At 42.2% G+C, this 25,193-nt stretch overlaps 1 protein-coding gene across 1 annotated transcript; it reads right to left on the reverse strand.

Annotated features, from left to right (window-relative positions):
• Positions 1–13,331: 13,331 nt before the first annotated feature.
• On the reverse strand, positions 13,332–24,112 carry LOC110519163 (very long-chain acyl-CoA synthetase). The gene is made up of 10 exons (XM_036981515.1): positions 23,504–24,112; positions 22,391–22,615; positions 21,944–22,102; positions 19,573–19,697; positions 19,173–19,367; positions 16,449–16,539; positions 16,145–16,343; positions 14,346–14,443; positions 13,703–13,833; positions 13,332–13,510 (listed from the first exon to the last, which is right to left on the reverse strand). Exons 1-10 carry the CDS (start codon positions 23,979–23,981, stop codon positions 13,337–13,339), a joined length of 1,875 nt encoding a protein of 624 aa, XP_036837410.1. The 5' UTR covers positions 23,982–24,112; the 3' UTR covers positions 13,332–13,336.
• Positions 24,113–25,193: the final 1,081 nt, after the last annotated feature.

A 25,193-nucleotide genomic window follows, 5' to 3' on the forward strand; every position in this document is an offset into this window, starting at 1 on the left:
AGTGAAACTGTCTTCGATGCCCAGATATGAATTTGAGGGTGGTATACAGCCAATATCATTGCCCTGACTCCTGGACAAGGTGTAGGCTCTACCTAGTCTACATAGATGTAATATCTGCTCTCTGACCCCTGGACAAGGTGTAGGCTCTACCTAGTCTATATAGATGTAATATCTGCTCTCTGACCCCTGGTCAAGGTGTAGGCTCTACCTAGTCTATATAGATGTAATATCTGCTCTCTGACCCCTGGTCAAGGTGTAGGCTCTACCTAGTCTATATAGATGTAATATCTGCTCTCTGACCCCTGGACAAGGTGTAGGCTCTACCTAGTCTATATAGATGTAAAATCTGCTCTCTGTTGCAGACAGTACTTTTGACCAGGGTCCTACTTCCTGTATAGTGAACTACTTTTGACCAGGGTCCTACTTCCTGTATAGGGAACTACTTTTGACCAGGGTCCTACTTCCTGTATAGTGAACTACTTTTGACCAGGGTCCTACTTCCTGTTTTGTGAAATACTTTTGACCAGGGTCTTATTTCCTGTATAGTGATCTACATTTTACTATCTGGCCCTTAGGGCTCTGATCGAATGTAGTGCACTATACGTGTATAGGGAAAAGGGTCCCAATTGGGATGCAGCCCTACTCAATAATCAAACCGTTATCATCCAGCCAGTTGTTGCTGTGCTGTTGCTGAGAAACTCCAACTGGAGGAATGAGGCCCCCAGTCGAGGACTGCTCAGAAACCCCAACTGGAGGAATGAGGCCTCCAGTCGAGGACTGCTCAGAAACCCCAACTGGAGGAATGAGGCCCCCAGTCGAGGACTGCTCAGAAACACTAACTGGAGGGCTAAGATTAAATCATACTACACCGGCTCTGACGCTCGTCGGGTGTGGCAGGGATTACAAACTATTACAGACTGCAAAGGGAAGCATAGCCTCGATCTGCCCAGTGACACGAACCTACCAGACGAGCTAAATCACTTCTATGCTTAGAGGCAAGTAACACTGAGGCATGCATGAGAGCGTCAGCTGTTCCGGACGACTGTGTGATCACGCTCTCCGTAGCTGACGTGAGTAAGACCTTTAAACAGGTCAACATACACAAGGCTGCGGGGCCAGACGGATTACCAGGACGTGTGCTCCGGGCATGTGCTGACCAACTGGCAGGTGTCTTCACTGACATTTTCAACATGTCCCTGATTGAGTCTGTAATACCAAACATGCTTCAAGCAGACCACCATAGTCCCTGTGCCCAAGAACACAAAGGCAACCTGCCTAAATGACTACAGACCCGTAGCACTCACGTCCATAGCCATGAAAGGCTGGTAATGGCTCACATCAACACCATTATCCCAGAAACCCTAGACCCACTCCAATTTGCATACCGCCCAAACAGATCCACTTTTGATGCAATCTCTATTGCACTCCACACTGCCCTTTCCCACCTGGACAAAAGGAACATCTATGTGAGAATGCTATTCATTGACTACAGCTCAGCGTTCAACACCATAGTACCCTCAAAGCTAATCACTAAGCTAAGGAACCTGTGAATAAACACCTCCCTCTACAACTGAATCCTGGACTTCCTAACAGGCCAACCCCAGGTGGTGAGGGTAGGTAGCAACACATCTGCCACGCTGATCCTCAACACTGGAGCTCCCCAGGGGTGCGTGCTCAGTCCCCTCCTGTACTCCCTATTCACCCACGACTGCATGGCCAGGCACGACTCCAACACCATCATTAAGTTTGCAGACGACACAACAGTGGTAGGCCTGATCACCGACAACGACGAGACAGCCTATAGGGAGGAGGTCAGAGACCTGGCCCGGGTGGTGCCAGAATAGCAACCTATCCCTCAACGTAACCAAGACTAAGGAGATGATTGTGGACTACAGGAAAAGGAGCACCGAGCACGCCCCCATTCTCATCGACGGGGCTGTAGTGGAGCAGGTTGAGAGCTTCAAGTTCCTTGGTGTCCACATCAACAACAAACTAGAATAATCCAAACACACCAAGACAGTCGTGAAGAGGGCACGACAAAGTCTATTCCCCCTCAGGAAACTAAAAAGATTTGGCATGGGTGCTGAGATCCTCAAAATGTTCTACAGCTGCATCGAGAGCATCCTGACCGGTTGCATCACTGCCTGGTACGGCAATTGCTCGGCCTCCAACCGCAAGGCACTTCAGAGGGTAGTGCGTACGGCCCAGTAGTGTGTACTGCCCAGTAGTGCGTACGGCCCATCCAGGACCTCTACACCAGAAGGTGCCAGAGGAAGGCCGTAAAATTGTAACGACCCCAGCCACCCCAGTCATAGACTGTTCTCTCTACTACCGCATGGCAAGCGGTACCGGAGTGCCAAGTCTAGGACAAAAAGGGTTCTCAACCGTTTTTACCCCCAAGCCATAAGACTCCTGAACAGGTAACCAAATGGTTACCCGGACTATCTGCATTGTGTGCCACCCCCCCAACCCCTCTTTTAAGCTGCTGCTACTCTCTGTTCATCATATATGCATAGTCACTTTAACCATACCTACATGTACATTCCACCGCAATAAGCCTGACTAACCGGTGTCTGTAAATAGCCTTGCTACTCTTATTTTCAAATGTCTTTTTACTGTTGTTTTATTTTTTTACTTAACTATACACACCTTTTTTTCGCACTTGGTTAGAGCCTGTAAGTAGCATTTCACTGTGACCTGTTGTATTTAGCGCATGTGACAAATAAACTTTGATTTGGAGGAATGAGGTCCCCAGTCAAGGACTGCAGAGGTAGCTTTCCCCCAAATGGCACCCTATTCCCTATATGATAGTGAACTCCTTTTCACAAGGGTTCATAGGGCTCTAGTCAAAAGTAGTTCACTATAGGAAATGGGGTGTAATATTGGGATGCTCTTAGAACTGTCTGGAAACCAGATAACAGTTATTACTGACTGAAACAGGCTGGACTGGAAACCAGATAACAGTCATTACTGACTAAAACAGGCTGGACTGGACACCAGATAACAGTCATTACTGACTAAAACAGTCTGGACTGGAAACAAGATAACAGTCATTACTGACTAAAACAGGCTGGACTGGACACCAGATAACAGTTATTACTGACTAAAACAGACTGGACTGGATACCAGGTAACAGTTATTACTCACTAAAACAGGCTGGACTGGATACCAGATAACAGTTATTACTGACTAAAACAGACTGGACTGGATACCAGGTACCAGTTATTACTGACAAAAACAGTCCTGACTGGAAACAAGATGTCATTACTGACTAAAACAGGCTGGACTGGATACCAGATAACAGTTATTACTAACTAAAACAGGCTGGACTGGATACCAGATAACAGTCATTACTGACTAAAACAGGCTGGACTGGATACCAGATAAGTTATTACTGACTAAAACAGGCTGGACTGGATACCAGACAACAGTTATTACTGACTAAAACAGGCTGGACTGGATACCAGATAACAGTTATTACTGACTGAAACAGGCTGGACTGGATACCAGATAACAGTTATTACTGACTGAAACAGGCTGGACTGGATACCAGATAACAGTTATTACTGACTGAAACAGGCTGGACTGGATACCAGATAACAGTTATTACTGACTAAAACAGGCTGGACTGGATACCAGATAACAGTTATTACTGACTAAAACAGTCTGGACTGGAAACAAGATAACAGTCATTACTGACTAAAACAGGCTGGACTGGACACCAGATAACAGTTATTACTGACGAAAACAGACTGGACTGGATACCAGGTACCAGTTATTACTGACAAAAACAGTCCTGACTGGAAACAAGATGTCATTACTGACTAAAACAGGCTGGACTGGATACCAGATAACAGTTATTACTGACTAAAACAGGCTGGACTGGATACCAGATAACAGTCATTACTGACTAAAACAGGCTGGACTGGATACCAGATAAGTTATTACTGACTAAAACAGGCTGGACTGGATACCAGACAACAGTTATTACTGACTAAAACAGGCTGGACTGGATACCAGATAACAGTTATTACTGACTGAAACAGGCTGGACTGGATACCAGATAACAGTTATTACTGACTGAAACAGGCTGGACTGGATACCAGATAACAGTTATTACTGACTGAAACAGGCTGGACTGGATACCAGATAACAGTTATTACTGACTAAAACAGGCTGGACTGGATACCAGATAACAGTTATTACTGAATGAAACAGGCTGGACTGGAAACCAGATAACAGTTATTACTGACTAAAACAGGCTGGACTGGATACCAGATAACAGTTATTACTGACTGAAACAGGCTGGACTGGATACCAGATAACAGTTATTACTGACTAAAACAGGCTGGACTGGATACCAGATAACAGTTATGACTGACTCAAACAGGCTGGACTGGATACCAGATAACAGTTATTACTGACTAAAACAGGCTGGACTGGATACCAGATAACAGTTATTACTGACTAAAACAGGCTGGACTGGATACCAGATAACAGTTATTACTCACTAAAACAGGCTGGACTGGATACCAGATAACAGTTATTACTGACTAAAACAGGCTGGACTGGATACCAGATAACAGTTATTACTGACTGAAACAGGCTGGACTGGATACCAGATAACAGTTATTACTGACTAAAACAGGCTGGACTGGATACCAGATAACAGTTATGACTGACTCAAACAGGCTGGACTGGATACCAGATAACAGTTATTACTGACTAAAACAGGCTGGACTGGATACCAGATAACAGTTATTACTGACTAAAACAGGCTGGACTGGATACCAGATAACAGTTATTACTGACTAAAACAGGCTGGACTGGATACCAGATAACAGTTATTACTGACTAAAACAGGCTGGACTGGATACCAGATAACAGTTATTACTGACTGAAACAGGCTGGACTGGATACCAGATAACAGTTATTACTGACTAAAACAGGCTGGACTGGATACCAGGTAACAGTTATTACTGACTAAAACATGCTGGACTGGAAACCAGATAACAGTTATTACTGACTAAAACAGGCTGGACTGGATACCAGATAACAGTTATTACTGACTGAAACAGGCTGGACTGGATACCAGATAACAGTTATTACTGACTAAAACAGGCTGGACTGGATACCAGATAACAGTCATTACTGACTAATACAGGCTGGACAGGAATTGCAGTTTTCTGGCAGTAATGAGAGTAGTTACTGTGGTTCAGAAATTGCCTTCAAAATGCAAATATTTCTCTTCATCTGTCACGCCCTGGTCCTAGTATTTTGTGTTTTCTTTATTAATTTGGTCAGGCCAGGGTGTGACATGGGTTTTGTATGTGGGATTGTGGCTTAGTGGGGTTTTCTAGGTAAGTCTATGGCTGTCTGGAGTGGTTCTCAATCAGAGGCAGTTGTCTCTGATTGGGAACCATATTTAGGCAGCCATATTCTTTGAGTGTTTCGTGAGTGATTGTTCCTGTCTTTGTGTTTGTTGTCACCAGATAGGCTGTTTAGGTTTTCGCACGGTTATTGTTTTGTTAGTTTATTCAGGTATAGTTTTCTTCATTAAAAAACCATGAATAGAAACCACGCTGCATTTTGGTCCGCCTCTACTTCCACTCAGGAAAAACCGTAACAACATCACCAAGATGGGGGCCTCTAAAATTGTCTCCAAAATGCAGCCAAGCCGAAGGGCTGATAGCGCTCCCGGTCACGTCCAGCACTTAAGTTCATTTTTGATCCAGATAACCCCCTGATCTCATAACCACAAAAAGAGTCCACGCACCCCGATATGCTCCCACATAGCGTTTTTCAACACGTAGGTTGAAACAAAAGCAAAAAAATGTTGAATCTACTTTAACTTCTTGTTGACAGGTGGGCAGTATTGAGTAGCTTGGATGAATAAGGTGCCCAGAGTAAACTGCCTGCTACTCTGTCCCAGATGCTAATATATGCATATTATTAGTAGTATTGGATAGAAAACACTCTGAAGTTTCTAAAACTGTTTGAATGATGTCTGTGAGTATAACAGAACTCATATGGCAGGCGAAAACCTGAGAATAATCCAACCAGGAAGTGGGAAATCTAAGGTTTGTAGTTTTCAACTCTTTGCCATTCCAATATACAGTGTAAATGGGGTCATATTGCACTTCCTAAGGCTTCCACTAGATGTCACCAGTGTTTAGAACGTTGTTTCAGGCTTCTACTGTGAAGAGGGGGCGAATGAGAGCTGATTGAGCCAGGTGTCTGGCAGAGTGCCACAGGCTCTGAGGTGCGGTCACGAGAGAGTTCTCTCTCGTTCCATTGCTTTTCTACAGACATAGGAATTCTCCAGTTGGAACATTATTGAACATTTATGATAAAAACATCCTAAAGATTGATTCTATACTTAGTTTGACACGTTTTTACGAGCTGTAATATAACTTTTTGAACTTTCCGTCCGACGTTCGGCTGGAACTGAATGCGCGTTGGATTTGTTTAACAAACGCGCTAACAAAAGAAGCTATTTGGACATGATGATGGACATTATCGAACAAATCAAACATTTATCGTGGAACTGGGATTTCTGGGAGTGCATTCTGATGAAGATCATCAAAGGTAAGTGAATATTTATAATGCTATTTCTGACTAATGTTGACTAAACAATATGGCGGATATCTTTTTGGCTGCTTTGTTGTCTGAACGCTGTACACAGATTATTGCATGGTTTGCTTTTTCCGTTAAAAAAAATGAAATCTGACACAGCGGTTGCATTAAGGAGAAGTATATCTCTAATTCCATGTGTAACACTTGTATTTTCATCAACATTTATGATGAGTATTTCTGTAAATAGATGTGGCTCTCTGCACAATCACCGCATGTTTTAGAACTACTGAACGTAACGCGCCAATGTAAAATGAGATTTTTTTATATAAATTGTCACGCCCTGGCAATAGAGACTTTTATTCTCTATTTTGGCTAGGCCAGGGTGTGACTAGGGTGGGCATTCTAGTTTCTTTATTTCTATGTTTTCTATTTCTTTGTGTTTGGCCGGGTGTGGTTCTCAATCAGAGGCAGCTGTCTATCGTTGTCTCTGATTGAGAATCATACTTAGGTAGCCTTTTCCCCATCTGGGTTTGTGGGTAGTTGTTTTCTGTTTTGTGTTTCTGCACCAGACAGAACTGTTTCGTTTTGTTCTACTTCGTTATTTTGTTTCAGTGTTCAGTTGGAATAAATTATCATGAACACGTACCACGCTGCGCTTTGGTCCTCTTCTTCAGACGAGCGTTACATAAATATGCACTTTATCGAACAAAACATACATGTATTGTGTAACATGAAGTCATATGAGTGTCATCTGATGAAGATCAAAGGTTAGTGATGAACCTTTCTCGCCCAGGGGTTCCGCTAGCGGAACACCCACAACATTCCACTGAAAAGGCAGTGCGCAAAATTCAAAAATATATATTTTTTTAAATATGTAACTTTCACACATTAACAAGTCCAATACAGCAATTGAAAGATAAACATCTTGTTTATTCAACCCATGGTGTCCGATTTCAAAAATGATTCAGAGCGAAAGCACAACATATTATGTTAGGTGAGAGCCAAGTCACAAACACACACAGCCATTTTTTCAGCCAACGATAGGAGTTACAAAAAGCAGAAATATAGATAAAATGAATCACTAACCTTTGATTATCTTCATCAGATGACACTCATAGGACATCATGTTATACGTACATGTATTGTGTGTTTTGTTTGATAATGTGCATATATATATATATATATATATATATATATATATATCGAAATCTCAGTTTACATTGGCGCGTTACGTGCAGTAATGTTTTGCTTCCAAAACATCCAGTGATTTTGCAGAAATACTCACAATAAACATTGATAAAAGATGCAAGTGTTATTCACGGAATTAAACTTATCCTCTATACAACCACTGTGTCAGATTTCAAAAAAACTTTATGGAAAAAGAATAATCTGAGAACGGCACTCAGAACCCAAAATAGCCTAAGAAATTTCCGCCATTTTGGCGTCAACAGAAGCTACAAAAAACACTATAAATATTCACTTACCTTTGAATATCTTCATCAGAAGGCACTCCCAGGAATCCCAGTTCGACAATAAATGACTGATTTGTTCCATAAAGTTCCATAAAGCCCATTTAGCCACTTGTTGTTAGCATGTTCAGCCCAGTAATCCATCTTCATGAGGCACTAGCAATTCCTCCAGACAAAGACTCAAAAAGTTCCGTTACAGGTCGTAGAAACAAGTCAAATGATGCATGCAATCCATATTTAGGATGTTTTTGTTATGTTCTGTTAATTACTGATGTCCCCTTTAAGGATGGAGCACCCTTGGTCATGCGCAGTGTTGTTCTATGTTATTCTGGTACTAACTGGTTTGAGTAAATGTGAAGCTCCAGTTCAATTGCTTGTATTCAGAGTCTTTCTTATTACATAAATAAGTACTAAGTGTTAAGACACTACAATGGCGACGAGGATGATTACCTGCAGTGTGCATCACGAATACAGATGGAGTTCGTAGGAAGAGAGGAAGATTTTGACCCTGTAGCACAACAGCTAGCAAGCAGTGAAGACGAGGGGAGAGCTGACGAGAACGAGGCGGCAGATCAAAGACCCGTGGAGCCAGAGGTAAAGAGAATGGCTAGCATCGGGAAAATAGATGTGTTTGATGACACGCAAGAAAACTGGCCAACTTACATTGAACGACTGGAACAGTCATTGCAAACAACATTGCTGATAACAAAAGAGTACCAGCGTTGTTGAGTTTAATTGGCCCAAAAACACAGTTTGCTAAGAGATCTGACTGCGCCTCTGAAGCCCTCAAATAAAACATTCACAGAGATTGTGGAGATATTGCAAAATCACCTATCACCTAAACCACTCCTCATCGCGGAACGTTTTTGTTTCCACAAGAGAGATCAGAATGAGGGGGAGGGTGTTAGTACATATGTAGCAGAGTTGAAGAAACTGTCTGAACATTGCCAGTTGGGAGAGAACCTAAATGACACATTAAGGGATAGATTTGTTTGTGGACTGAAACATGAACACATTCAAAAACGTTTGCTCACAGAATCAGAGCTCACATTTGCAAAGGCTGTTGAAATTGCTGTGGCTATGGAAATCGCGACTAAAGATGCATTTGAGTTGCAAAGTAAAAGAAGTACTGACCTGTCACAAATTTCCCTGCACAAGTTCACGCAGTCGACAGCGCCCCCGTGTGGCCGAAAAATGCAACAGGTGTGACAGAGATGGTCACAGAGCAGAGGACTGCCGTTTCAAAGACGAAATTTGTCACAAATGCAGTAGAAGGGGGCACATTCAAAGAGCATGCAAAGCAAAATTCAGTCACAACAGGAAAACTGATACAGGGATCCTGACGAAAGTGGACAGAAGCGAATGGGCCACACCCATAGTTCCTATTGTGAAGAAAGACGGGTCTGTTAGAATGTGTGGGGACTTCAAGGTAACTGTGAATTCAATGTTGCATGTGGACCAATACCCCCTACCACGTCTGGACGACATCTTTGCTGCACTAGCTGGTGGGAAACACTTCAGTAAAATCGATCTGAAAGGCTTACCTGCAGCTACCGGTTGAAGAGAGTTCCAAACAGTACCTGACAATAAACACACACAAAGGTCTATACAGGTATAACCACCTGGTTTTTGGCATTGCATCAGCCCCAGCCATTTGGCAACGAACTATTGACCAGATTTTGCAAGGAATCCCAGGAACCCAGTGTATCCTGGATGACATGATCATAACAGGACGCACCGACAAAGAGCACCTGGCTAACCTGGAAGTGGTCCTGAAAAGACTGAAAGAGTATGGTCTACAGGCGAACTTACAGAAGTGTGAGTTCTTCAAAGACAAGATTGTCTTCTGTGGACATGAGATTGACTGCAATGGATTGCACAAAACACAGGACAAAATCGAGGCAGTGGTACAGGCACCACGACCACAAAATATTTCACAGGACTGAACAATTACTACAGAAGATTCCTCCCAAACCTTTCAGCAGTACTCCAGCCTCTAAATCAGCTCCTGGAAAAGAATAGGACATGGCGGTGGACAGAGCAGTGTGAAAATGCATTTCTGGAGGCAAAACGGCTCATAACATCTGAACAGGTCCTGATGCATTACGACCCTGAAATGCCAGTGAAGTTGGCTTGTGATGCGTCCCCTTGTGGATTAGGGGCAGTCCTTTCACACACACTGAAAGATGGGTCAGAGAGGCCAGTTGCATTTGCGTCACGAACATTGAATGTTGCAGAGAAAAACTACTCACAAATCGACAAAGAAGCACTGGCACTAGTGTGGGGTGGCAAGAAATTCCACGCATACCTATATGGCAAGCGTTTCACACTGGTTACAGATCACCAGCCGTTGCTTTCCATTTTCAGTCCAAAGAAAGGCGTTCCGGCAATGACAGCAGCCAGGTTACAGCGATATGCCCTGTTCCTTGCCAGTCATATGTATGACATTGAGTTTAAGCCGTCGTCCCTCCACACAAATGCAGATGGATTATCCAGACTGCCGTGTACAAGAGAAAGACAAAGGAGGGTGGATGCAGTGGACATGTTCCATACCGCTCAGCTCGAGGCCCTACCGGTCACAAGCACAGTTATCAAACAGGAGACAAGGAAAGATGTGACCTTGTCAAAAGTGTACACTTACACCATGTCAGGATGGCCAGCTACTGGCAGAAAGGAGCTGACTCCGTATTTCCAGCGGAGAAACGAAATTACAACGTACCAAGGATGTTTGATGTGGGGAATGAGAGGCCAACATCTAGTCTTGCAGCAACTACATGAAGGTCATGTTGGAATTGTCAAAATGAAGCTGCTCGCAAGGAGCCACTTCTGGTGGCCAGGTCTGGACCAACAGATAGAAAATATGGCAAAGAACTGTAGTGGATGTTTGGAAACCCTTCACATGCCTGCTCCTGTCCCAGTCCACCCATGGGAATGGCCCGCAGAGCCATGGCAGAGAATTCATGTGGACTACGCTGGTCCCTTTGAAAATCACATGTTTCTGGTTATAGTTGATGCCCATTCCGAATGGCCAGAGGTGTTTTGCACTGACTCCTCCACCTCAGCTCAGACGATAGAGTGTCTCAGAACAACGTTTGCACGCTTCGGTTTGCCGCTGCAGCTGGTAAGTGACAACGCGCAAGCTTTTGTAAGTGACGAGTTTACAAGATTCATGTCAGTAAATGGAATCAAACACTCAACCTCAGCTCCGTACCACCCTGCCACCAATGGGCTGGCAGAACACTTTGTGCAAACCCTAAAGCAAGGACTCAGTGCAGCAAAACGAGACGAAGGGACTTTGCAAACAAAACTGGCCAAGTTCCTGGCCTCCTACCGAAACACCCCACATGCCACGACAAATGAAAGCCCAGCCGCACTGATGTTCGGGAGGCCTCTCCGCACACAGCTGGACATCATGAAGCCAAACAGGCGTAATGAAGTGCTGAACAAACAAGCCAAGATGCTCTCCGGTGGCCGGGAGCGCCATCTCCAAACAGGACAGGAAGTGATGGTGCGAGACTCCAGAAGAGGAGGGAAATGGACAAACGGGACCCAGAACTTACCAGGTTCAAGTGAGCCCAGACATAATGTGGCGGCGTCACATTAACCAAATGCATTCCACGGAAAACAGCACAACAATCGAGAGAGAACAGGCACAGAGAGATCCTGAGAGTGACACACAGGGAACTGTAGAGGACGGTGGGGCAGTAAAGAGACCCCAGGCTGAAAGAAGGGAACGTGTTGATGAAGGTGCTGCTATAGCAAAAGCTATAATGGAACAAGCACACACTGAGGATGTTCAGGAGCCTCTAGACAATCCGAGGCGCTACCCAGAACGAAGGCCACCAAACAGACTTATAAACAAACAAACAAAAACAAACTGTTCAAGTTCAAATTTGGTAAAAGTAACTCTGATTGTATAAGAGAAGGAATGTTATGTTCTGTTAATTACTGATGTCCCCTTTAAGGATGGAGTACCCTTGGTCATGCGCAGTGTTGTTCTATGTTATTCTGGTACTAACTCGTTTGAGTAAATGTGAAGCTCCAGTTCAATTGCTTGTATTCAGAGTCTTTCTTATTACATAAATAAGTACTAAGTGTTAAGACACCACAGTTTTAAACATTAATCATCAATTAGGTTCCAACCGGAGAATTTCATTGTCTGAAGAAAAGCATTGGAACGAGTGTAATGAGACTGAGGCTTTCTGCAGACCACTCAGTAAAAGAGCTCCTATGAGCCCCTCCTTTATAGTAGAATCCTAAAACCAGAATCTAAAGACGGTGACATCTTGTGGAAGCCCTAGGAAGTGCATGCACATCCATAACTAACATGGATTTCAATTGGCACTGTTTTGAAAATCGATTTCTCACTTCCTGTTTGGATTTATTCTCCGGTTTTTGTCTGCCATATGAGTTCTGTTATACTCACAGACATAATTCAAACAGTTTTAGAAACTTCAGAGTGTTTTCTATCCAATAGTAATAATAATATGTATATATTACCATCTGGGACAGAGTAGGAGGCAGTTCAGTTTGGGCACGCAATTCATCCAAAGTGAAAATGCTGCCCCCTATCCCAAAGAGGATTAATTTGATCTCTATTTGTGCTTTTTGTGACTCCTCTCTTTGGCTGGAAAAATGGCTGTGTTAATCTGTGAGTTGGTGGTGACCTAACATAATCGTTTGTGGTGCTTTCGCTGTAAATCCTTTTTGAAAACAGACACTGTGGCTGGATTAACTAGAATTTTATCTTTTAAATGGCGTAAAATACTTGTATGCTTGAAGATTTAAAAACAAAAAATAATTGCGGGGGGGGGGGGGATTTTACCCCCTTTTTCTCCCCCATTTTGTGGTATCCAATTGTTAGTTGCTACTATCTTGTCTCATCGCTACATTTGGTGAACAATAATGATTTTCTAATTAAAATTCTCATTTGAACAGTCATATAGTGTATTACCAATAGAGACAGGAGTCTGCACAGCCATATAATGTATTACCATGTAGCCTGTTAGGTTCTTGTTTTTCAGAGCAAGTAACTCAGACACTAGAGAACTTTCCTTTACCAGATATTTTAAAAAATAAGTGACACAGCCACACATCTCAGATATACAATGTGTTTTTTGTATTTATTACAAAATCAATCTATATTTATTTATTTACAAATGTTCCATACAGTTTTCAATTTTCACGTTGTTTTTCTATAGTCATAAAATGTACATCAGATGAATAATTTGACAGTTAATTTTAAAATAAGAGATTAACAGTTAGAAAATCTGTTAAAAAAATGAAATCAATCATAAGTGTATCTTTCCATCAGAAATAGAGTGGAACATCTCCTGTGTCATGGGGATGTATCCCTTACTGTCCTCCAGGTAGTATAATCGATCCTGCATCATGGATGGGTTGAATCCCTCTTCGACTAGCTTCACCTTCATATGCTTGAATGTTCCAGTCACAGCCAGGGAATTCTGGGATATTTAAAATAAAATAAATTACATTAAAATATATGTTTAATGAATATTAAGCGTTTTGAGAAAATCTTTAAAAAAAAGGTACAACCTGGGATCAGGGAATCAACATGTCCCAGACGGTGGCTTTGAGTGCAAATAAAAGGTGTCATGACGATGATTGTAATTAGGACATTATTTCCCAGGGATCACCTGTATGCGTATGAAGCGTGGTCGAGCGTAGCTGGGCAGGGAGGTCTTGACGTGCTCCAGCGTGGCTTTACTGTCAAACTCCATGTCACCTTTCAGTTTGATCGCTGCCATTCCAACCCTCCCCTCGTGTCCTGTGGGGGACGTCACAAAGCAGGATCACCAAGAGAGACAGCTGACTTCGATACATTTTCAGAAATTACTATTGATTTTGAATTCTCCCCCTTTAATGTCCTGGTCATTCACAGCCAACATGAAGAAGAACACACTGGGATAACAACTACACAATGATGTGACTGTGAGTGTTGTAGGTGTGTAGTTGTGTATTGTTATATGTAGCTATATATACTATGTCAACTGTGCGTAGTGTATATAAAACATTCTATGAATAAACCTAAATGAACCTAGCTACCTCTGGATAAGAGAGTCTGGTAAATGAACCTAGCTACCTCTGGATAAGAGAGTCTGGTAAATGAACCTAGCTACCTCTAGATAAGAGAGTCTGGTAAATGAACCTAGCTACCTCTGGATAAGAGTGTCTGTTAAATGAACCTAGCTACCTCTGGATAAGAGCGTCTGTTAAATTAACCTAGCTACCTCTGGATAAGAAAGTCTGTTAAATGACTAAAATCAAAAGTCAAATCACCTGGAACCTTAACACCGTAGACGTTGGCTTCTTCGATACATTCCACCATGATCAGGTGCTCAGTCACCTCCGTGGTGGCCACGTTCTCTCCTTTCCACCTGGATGTTGACTCATATCAAATTAATTCAGACAGTAACCTGGCATAGAACCCAAAGAGCAAGCAGAAGCAGACTGCAAACCCTTCCAAGAAGTAAGAAACCTAGAGAAACCCAGCTCATATCTCAACCTGCAGGTGATTCACAGGACAGGACAGGACCATTACATCTATAGTATTAAACCCAGCTCATATCTCAACCTGCAGGTGATTCACAGGACAGGACAATAACATTACATCTATAGTATTAAACCCAGCTCATAACTCAACCTGCAGGTGATTCAAAGGACAATAACATTACATCTATAGTATTAAACCCAGCTCATATCTCAACCTGCAGGTGATTCACAGGACAGGACAATAACATTACATCTATAGTATTAAACCCAGCTCATAACTCAACCTGCAGGTGATTCACAGGACAGGACAATAACATTACATCTATAGTATTAAACCCAGCTCATATCTCAACCTGCAGGTGATTCAAAGGACAATAACATTACATCTATAGTATTAAACCCAGCTCATAACTCAACCTGCAGGTGATTCACAGGACAGGACAGTAACATTACATCTATAGTATTAAACCCAGCTCATATCTCAACCTGCAGGTGATTCACAGGACAATAACATTACATCTATAGTATTAAACCCAGCTCATAACTCAACCTGCAGGTGATTCACAGGACAGGACAGGACCATTACATCTATAGTATTAAACCCAGCTCATAACTCAACCTGCAGGTGATTCACAGGACAGGACAATAACATTACATCTATAGTATTAAACCCAGCTCATATCTCAACCTGCAGGTGATTCACAGGACAGGACAATAACATTACATCTATAGTATTAAACCCAGCTCATATCTCAACCTGCAGGTGATTCACAGGACAATAACATTACATCTATAGTATTAAACCCGGCTCATATCTCAACCTGCAGGTGATTCACAGGACAATAACATTACATCTATAGTATTAAACCCAGCTCATAACTCAACCTGCAGGTGATTCACAGGACAGGACAGGACCATTACATCTATAGTATTAAACCCAGCGCATAACTCAACCTGCAGGTGATTCACAGGACAGGACAGTAACATTACATCTATAGTATTAAACCCAGCTCATATCTCAACCTGCAGGTGATTCACAGGACAGGACAATAACATTACATCTATAGTATTAAACCCAGCTCATATCTCAACCTGCAGGTGATTAACAGGACAGGACAATAACATTACATCTATAGTATTAAACCCAGCTCATAACTCAACCTGCAGGTGATTCACAGGACAGGACAATAACATTACATCTATAGTATTAAACCCAGCTCATAACTCAACCTGCAGGTGATTCACAGGACAGGACAGTAACATTACATCTATAGTATTAAACCCAGCTCATATCTCAACCTGCAGGTGATTCACAGAACAGGACATTGTATTTTTTTAACTAGTCAAGTCAGTTAAGAACTAATTCTTATTTTCAATGACAGCCAGTGGGTTAACTGCCTTATTCAGGGGCAGAACGACAGATTTTTTACCTTGTCAGCTCAGGGATTCGATCTTGAAACCTTTCGGTTAAGTGTCCAACGCTCTACCCACTGGGTTGCCTGCCACCATAAATAACTTTAACCCAGCTCATTATTAAACCTTTAGTTGATAACTACTAAAGTAAAAACAGCTAAAGCGTTTCTGACCTGAAGGTGTCTCCGATGCGGTCCATGAAGTAAACAAAGCCCTCGTGGTCGATCCTCAGCAGGTCTCCACTGTTGAAGTACAGATCTCCCTTAACAAACACATCTCTCAGCTTCTTCCTGTCTGTCTGCTCCTGGTTATTAGCATAGCCACTAAACGGAGCCTGCGCCGTAATCTTGGCAACCAGCAATCCAGTTTCTCCTGAGGACCAAAACAACAAGTAATGAGGTGTGTGTTTGTGTGTGTTTATGTGTGTTTATGTGTGTGTTTATGTGTGTGTTTATGTGTGTGTTTGTGGGTTCTCACCTTTAGGGACTTTGATACAGAAACCTCTAGAGTCTTTGACAGGTTCCTCTCTCTCTGTGTCATACTGAATCAGAACGTAGGAGAAGTTTGCCTGCGAACACACATAGAACAGACAGACAGACAGACAGACAGACAGACAGACAGACAGACAGACAGACAACAACACACATAACAAGAGAAGACAATGATACACCATATCAATCAATCAATCAAATGTATTTATTAAGCCCTTATTACATCAGCTGATGTCACAAAGTGCTGTACAGAAACCCAGCCTAAAACCCCAAACAGCAAGCAATGCAAGACTAGAAGCACAGTGGCTAGGAAAAACTCCCAAGAAAGGCCAGAATCTAGGAAGAAACCTCGAGGAACCAGGCTATAATGGTTGTCTAGAAAAGTCTATGGTTGCCTGAAGTGGTTCTCAATCAGAGGCAGGTGTTTATCGTTGTCTCTGATTGGGAACCATATTTAGGCAGCCATATGGCAGCCATATTCTTTGAGTGTTTCGTGGGTGATTGTTCATGTCTCAGTGTTTGTTTGCACCAGATAAGGCTGTTTAGGTTTTCACGTTACGTTTATTGTTTGTATTGTTCGTGTTTATCTTTGATTAAAGATGTATCGAAATAACCACGCTGCATTTTGGTCCTCCTCTCCTTCGACGGAAGAAAACCGTAACAAATATACTGTATCTATGTAACAAAAAGGAATCTTTCAAAAGTATTCAGCCTTGGCGTTTTTCCTATTTTGTTGCATTACAATAGCTATATAATACGAGTATCTATTAACAATGAAGATACAGTGCCTTGCGAAAGTATTCGGCCCCCTTGAACTTTGCGACCTTTTGCCACGTTTCAGGCTTCAAACAAAGATATAAAACTGTATTTTTTTGTGAAGAATCCACAACAAGTGGGACACAATCATGAAGTGGAACGACATTTATTGGATATTTCAAACTTTTTTAACAAATCAAAAACTGAAAAATTGGGCGTGCAAAATTATTCAGCCCCCTTAAGTTAATACTTTGTAGCGCCACCTTTTGCTGCGATTACAGCTGTAAGTCGCTTGGGGTATGTCTCTATCAGTTTTGCACATCGAGAGACTGAAATGTTTTCCCATTCCTCCTTGCAAAACAGCTCGAGCTCAGTGAGGTTGGATGGAGAGCATTTGTGAACAGCAGTTTTCAGTTCTTTCCACAGATTCTCGATTGGATTCAGGTCTGGACTTTGACTTGGACATTCTAACACCTGGATATGTTTATTTTTGAACCATTCCATTGTAGATTTTGCTTTATGTTTTGGATCATTGTCTTGTTGGAAGACAAATCTCCGTCCCAGTCTCAGGTCTTTTGCAGACTCCATCAGGTTTTCTTCCAGAATGGTCCTGTATTTGGCTCCATCCATCTTCCCATCAATTTTAACCATCTTCCCTGTCCCTGCTGAAGAAAAGCAGGCCCAAACCATAATGCTGCCACCACCATGTTTGACAGTGGGGATGGTGTGTTCAGGGTGATGAGCTGTGTTGCTTTTACGCCAAACATAACGTATTGCATTGTTGCCAAAAAGTTCAATTTTGGTTTCATCTGACCAGAGCACCTTCTTCCACATGTTTGGTGTGTCTCCCAGGTGGCTTGTGGCAAACTTTAAATGACACTTTTTATGGATATCTTTAAGAAATGGCTTTCTTCTTGCCACTCTTCCATAAAGGCCAGATTTGTGCAATATACGACTGATTGTTGTCCTATGGACAGAGTCTCCCACCTCAGCTGTAGATCTCTGCAGTTCATCCAGAGTGATCATGGGCCTCTTGGCTGCATCTCTGATCAGTCTTCTCCTTGTATGAGCTGAAAGTTTAGAGGGACGGCCAGGTCTTGGTAGATTTGCAGTGGTCTGATACTCCTTCCATTTCAATATTATCGCTTGCACAGTGCTCCTTGGGATGTTTAAAGCTTGGGAAATATTTTTGTATCCAAATCCGGCTTTAAACTTCTTCACAACAGTATCTCGGACCTGCCTGGTGTGTTCCTTGTTCTTCATGATGCTCTCTGCGCTTTTAACGGACCTCTGAGACTATCACAGTGCAGGTGCATTTATACGGAGACTTGATTCCACACAGGTGGATTGTATTTATCATCATTAGTCATTTAGGTCAACATTGGATCATTCAGAGATCCTCACTGAACTTCTGGAGAGTTTGCTGCACTGAAAGTAAAGGGGCTGAATAATTTTGCACGCCCAATTTTTCAGTTTTTGATTTGTTAAAAAAGTTTGAAATATCCAATAAATGTCGTTCCACTTCATGATTGTGTCCCACTTGTTGTTGATTCTTCACAAAAAAATACAGTTTTATATCTTTATGTTTGAAGCCTGAAATGTGGCAAAAGGTCGCAAAGTTCAAGGGGGCCGAATACTTTCGCAAGGCACTGTAGTATAGTGCCACCAGAAAACAAAGATGTTCTACTTCTATTTGAGTTTCCATACAAAACAGTGTCCTGACACACTTCATCACACTGATGTAATACATCTCACATAGACTGTTTAGGAATAGAAACAAGGTAGTCTTTCTCAGAAGCTCAGTGTCTGCATCCCAACGGCACCCCTGTTCCCTATATAGTGCACTACATTTGACCAGAGCCCTAAGGACCCTGGTTTAAAGTAGTGCACTAGAAAGTGAATAGGCTGGTATTTAGAACACAACAGCCATTATTGTCCCAGACAGTAGTCTCACTTTATGAAAGAAGTGCTCTTTGCCAATCGCTCCGACTTTCCCAATGTAGTTGATGAAGCCGACGTGTCCCTCTGTGGCTCCGTAACATTCACAGACACGGATGTCACCAAAACGCTGCAGGAACTCTGACCAGGTGTCTGCTCTAAGCCCGTTACCCAGGGCCAGACGTACCTTGTGATGCCTGTCATTATCTTTCTGAGGAGAGAAGAGGAGAGGTGAAGAAACAAGGGGAGGGGAGAAGGGAGGAGAGAAGAGGTAGGGAGAGGTGAGGAGAGAAGAAGAGAGGGGATAGCATGTACAGGCATTTGGTTTACATTGCTTAATGATGTAATACTATCAGCCCATTTCTTTTTGGTCTTTAATGGTCTGAATGATGAAAGTAACAGGAGTGTTCCAGTACCTTGGGTGAGTTACAGAGGTACCTCATGATCTCTCCTATGTACTGGATCACTGTCACCTTGTGTTTCCTGCAGTCATCCCAGAAGTTAGAGGCAGAGAATTTACGCCTCAGGACAACGGTGCTGCCTGAGAGGAGAAGATAAAGCACCAACATTCAACAGAGCTCACAACCTCATGGACAAACAAACTAACTCACTAACTGACTGACTGACTAAATGATTACCTAACTAACTGACTGACTAAATGATTACCTAACTAACTAACTAACTGACTGACTAAATGATTACCTAACTAACTCACTAACTGACTAAATTATTAACTAACTAACTGACTGACTAAATGATTACCTAACTAACTAACAAACTAACTAACTGACTGACAAAAGTATTACCTAACAAACTAACTAACTGACTGACTAAATGATTCCCTAACTAACTAACTCACTGACTGGCTAAATGATTAACTAACAAACTAACTCACTGACTGACTAATGATTACCTAACAAACAAACTCACTAACTGACTAAATGATTACCTAACAAACTAACTCACTGCCTGACTAAATGATTACCTAACTAACTCACTGACTGACAAAATGATTACCTAACAAACTAACTAACTGACTGACTGACTAAACGATTACCTAACAAACTAACTGACTGACTAAATGATTACCTAACAAACTAACTTACTGACTGACTAAATGATTACCTAACTAACTAACTCACTGACTGACTAAATGATTACCTAACAAACTAACTCACTAACTGACTGACAAAATGATTACCTAACAAACTTACTCACTGACTGACTAAATTATTACCTAACTAACTAACTCACTGACTGACTAAATGATTACCTAACAAACTAACTCACTGACTGACAAAATTATTACCGTACTAACTAACTCACTGACTGACTAAATGATTACCTAACTAACTAACTAACTAACTCACTGCCTGACTAAATGATTACCTAACTAACTAGCTGACTCACTGACTGACTAAATGATTACCTAACTAACTCACTGACTGACAAAATGATTACCTAACTAACTCACTGACTGACTAAATGATTACCTAACAAACTAACTGGCTGACTGACTGACTAAATGATTACCTAACAAACTAACTCACTGACTGACTAAATGATTACCTTACTAACTAACTGACTGACTGAATAAATGATTACCTAACTAACTAACTCACTGACTGACTAAATGATTACCTTACTAACTAACTGACTGACTAAATGATTACCAAACTAACTAACTAGCTAGCTAGCTAACTAACTAACTGACTGACAAAATAATCACCTAAATAACTAACTCACTGACTGACTAAATGATTACCTAACTAACAAACTAACTGCCTGACTAAATAATTACCTAACAAACTAACTTACTGAGTGACTAAATGATTACCTAACTAACTCACTGACTGGCTAAATGACTACCTAACAAACTAACTCACTGACTGACTGACTAAATTATTATCTAACTAACTAACTCACTGACTGACTAAATGATTACCTAACAAACTAACTGACTGACTGACTGACAAAATGATTAACTAACTAACTAACTCACTGACTGACTAAATGATTACCTAACAAACTAACTCACTGACTGACTAAATTATTACCTTACTAACTAACTGACTGACTGACAAAAGGATTATCTAACTAGCTAACTAACTAACTAACTAACTAACTAACTAACTAACTGACTGACTAACTCACTGACTGACTAAATTATTATCTAACTAACTCACTGACTGACTAAATTATTATCTAACTAACTAACTCACTGACTGACTAAATTACTACCTTACTAACTAACTGACTAACTAACTAACTAACTAACTAACTAACTGACTGACTGACTAAATTATTATCTAACTAACTAACTCACTGACTGACTAAATGATTATCTAACTAACTAACTCACTGACTGACTAACTCACTGACTGACTAAATTATTATCTATCTAACTAACTAACTCACTGACTGACTAAATTATTATCTAACTAACTAACTCACTGACTGACTAAATTATTACCTTACTAACTAACTGACTAACTAACTAACTAAATAACTAACTAACTAACTGACTGACTGACTAAATTATTATCTAACTAACTAACTCACTGACTGACAAAATTATTATCTAACAAACTAACTCACTGACTGACTAAATTATTATCTAACTAACTAACTCACTGACTGACTAAATTATTATCTAACTAACTCACTGACTGACAAAAGGATTATCTACTATGAGGTGCATGTAATCCATGCAGGAATTGAACCCACGACCTGGCGGCTGCCAGAACAACACTCTCACCAACTGTGCCATACAGTACCGTAGTGTACCTCTCTCTATGGCTCCAGTCAAACCCATTATGAAGCCGGCAGAGTGGTAGAGAGGCAGGTAGATGTAGATGACATCATCAGAGGCCACACCTGAGATGGCCTGCATAGAGGAGGCCATGTACAGCTTCTCATGTGTGATCACCGCAGCCTTCGGCAGACCTGAGGACGAGACAACAGGAAGGGGAGGAAAGAGAATCAAGGCTGATGAAAATCTCAAATGGTACCTTATATTTTTGACCAATCAGAGTTGTGTAATCTAAAAATATTTACCTGTCTGCCATAAACATCAGTAGTATTCTGTCTAATTCACACTACAGGGCTGACCAGAGTCATACTGTACTGGTCTGGACATTATATTTTCACATCGTTCTTTCTAGCAGACTTCCTGCAACTATGCTGGATGCATAACCAAGCCAGTCCAGTCCAGCTTGGTTTGGCCCAGTTTACCTGTAGTTCCTGACGTATAGATGTAGAGGGCAGGGCTCTTTAAGGTGACCTTTGACCTGAGCTGTGGGTCCAGAGGTTGATCTGAGGCCTGCTGTATCCTGCTGCTGCTCAGAGTATTCACTCCCTCCGTCACACACTTCTCCTCCTCCTCCTCACCCAGCACAAACACACTTACACTCTGCTCCCTCAGGGTGGGGAGAACCTCCTCTACCGCTCCACGCAACTCTGGGGGAGGAGAGAGTGAGGGACACAGACAGAGCAAGCATGAGACAGAATCCTATTAATTTTGGCCTGTGCACTACTAGCACTGCCTCCCACTTGCTGCATAGAGGGAAAGGAGGATACCTAGTCAGTTGTACAACTGAATGCATTGGACCTTCCGCATTTAACCCAACCCCTCTGAATCAGAGAGGTGTGGGAGCTGATATAATCAACATCCACGTTTTCAGCGTCCAGGGAACAGTGGGTTAACTGCCTTGCTCAGGAGCAGAACTACAGATTTGTACCTTGTAAGTTCGGGAATTCGATCTAGCAACCTTTCGGTTACTGGCCCAACTCTCTAACCACTAGGCTACATATCGGTTACTGGCCCAACGCTCTAACCACTAGGCTACATATCGGTTAATGGCCCAACGCTCTAACCACTAGGCTACCTTTCGTTTACTGGCCCAACGCTCTAACCCCTAGGCTACATATCGGTTACTGGCCCAACGCTCTAACCACTAGGCTACCTATCTGTTACTGGCCCAACGCTCTAACCACTAGGCTACATATCGGTTACTGGCCCAACGCTCTAACCACTAGCCTACATATCAGTTACTGGCCCAACGCTCTAACCACTAGGCTACATATCGGTTACTGGCCCAACGCTCTAACCACTAGGCTACCTTTCAGTTACTGGCCCAACGCTCTAACCACTAGGCTACCTTTCAGTTACTGGCCCAACGCTCTAACCACTAGCCTACATATCAGTTACTGGCCCAACCACTAGACTACCTGCCGATCTAGACACCATATGTCTCTACACTAGTTATTATTAATTATTTTTTTTAAATAGATGTATTAACAATGATATTGTAAACGGCAACACAAAGGTAAGTGGGCTGGACTTACCTGAAGCAGCCAGGAGCACGTTGGTTCCACAGCAGGTGAAACAGTGCAATAAGGACTTGGACCTGATGTTGTAGTTGAGCAGAGCGGCTCTACATCCAAGTTTAGCCAGGGCCAGCCAGATAAACACATACATGGGCTGGTTACCCATGAAGAGGGCGACAGTGTCCCCTTCCTTCACGCTGGCGTGCTGTGAGAGCGCCCGGGCCAACTTGTTGCTCTGCTTGTCAACATCCCGGTATGTATACGAACTCTTCTCGAATACAATAAACTGTTTGTTGGGGTGTTTTTTGACCTTATCGAGAAAACAGTCCAGCATGCTGTAGAACGGTTTGCTCCTCTTGATTCTGTTAATTCGTAACCAGAGTAAGACGCAAGTTACTGTGTAGCGCAGGTCCTGCGTAAAATAAGGATTTCTGAGATAAAGGAAGAGTGGCAGTATAGCCAATCCTGCCAATATGGTATATAATAACACGTACATATTGAAAGTTAAGGTCTACTTCTTTGTGATTGTCAATAAAAGGTGTCTCCTTCTAGGCCGTGCTATTTAAGAAAGTAACAGGTTATTGCAACACCTCCAGTCCACAACTCTCCACGACCTTTGGACGCATGTAGACGTGAAATCCCCAACAGCCAATGGCGTTGCGAAGAATATAAAGTAAGGAAGTAGTAGGATATTCTATTCTTCTAATTATGACCACGGCAGTGACATGTTACAGACAGACACCTCTAGGGCATTGACCTCCATGGGCAGACTGGCCATCTGGCATCTTTTGCCTATTGGGCCAGTCTAACTTTATTTTTTGGGTCACAAGGAAAATGTTCTGGATAATAATGGGGGGGGGGGGGTTGGCCCTATGTTGGAAATGCCGGAGCTGATTTCTGGTCCCAGTTTACCCCTGCTGACCTCTATCCATAGATCTATATAATTTCTCATTGTTTGAGAGTAGACATTTTATTGTGTTATGGCCTGTGGGGCTGTAACAGCATAGGCAGGCTACATGCCGGTCCTGTTGGGAGAGTCAGAAGGCTCAAACATCCGTTTTTATTACATTGTAATAAATCTCAGCAACATTTGTTCAATCACTGTCTCTGTGTTCATGGCTGTGGGTTTTACATTAGACCATGGCTTCATGAATACATCAACCAACATATCAGTTTTCATTATTTTATTTCCTATTTGTGTAAAAGGGTTTCATTGTTGACCCCTGTCTTCTACCAGGGGTATTCAACTGCACCAGGGCCAGACTACTGGTGCTTTTCTGTTCCACCTGATCATTCATTGCACCCACCAGGTCCCAGGTCTAAAATAATCACGGATATGAACAATAGATTTTTTTCAAAGCAGTGAAACTGTCTTCGATGCCCAGATATGAATTTGAGGGTGGTATACAGCCAATATCATTGCCCTGACCCCTGGACAAAGTGTAGGCTCTACCTAGTCTATATAGATGTAATATCTGCTCTCTGACCCCTGGTCAAGGTGTAGGCTCTACCTAGTCTATATAGATGTAATATCTGCTCTCTGACCCCTGGACAAGGTGTAGGCTCTACCTAGTCTATATAGATGTCAAATCTGCTCTCTGACCCCTGGTCAAGGTGTAGGCTAGCCATGGATGGGCCTAGGAGGATATAGGCCCACCCACTTGGGAGCCAGGCCCAGGCTGTCACGAGAATTATGTTCTCAATGTTC

This window comes from Oncorhynchus mykiss, chromosome 6, assembly GCF_013265735.2.
Source record: "Oncorhynchus mykiss isolate Arlee chromosome 6, USDA_OmykA_1.1, whole genome shotgun sequence".
NCBI classification, from domain to species: domain Eukaryota; kingdom Metazoa; phylum Chordata; class Actinopteri; order Salmoniformes; family Salmonidae; genus Oncorhynchus; species Oncorhynchus mykiss.

Bases quoted from the DNA above. Each gene is read 5' to 3' on its own strand.
- LOC110519163 (XM_036981515.1), bottom strand. From the start codon at position 23,981: ATGTACGTGTTATTATATACCATATTGGCAGGATTGGCTATACTGCCA. The intron at 22,616-23,503 runs GTAAGTCCAGCC...CTCCTCCCCCAG, and splicing joins CGTGCTCCTGGCTGCTTCAG to AGTTGCGTGGAGCGGTAGAG. The intron at 16,540-19,172 runs GTGAGACTACTG...GTGTGTTCGCAG, and splicing joins AAGAGCACTTCTTTCATAAA to GCAAACTTCTCCTACGTTCT.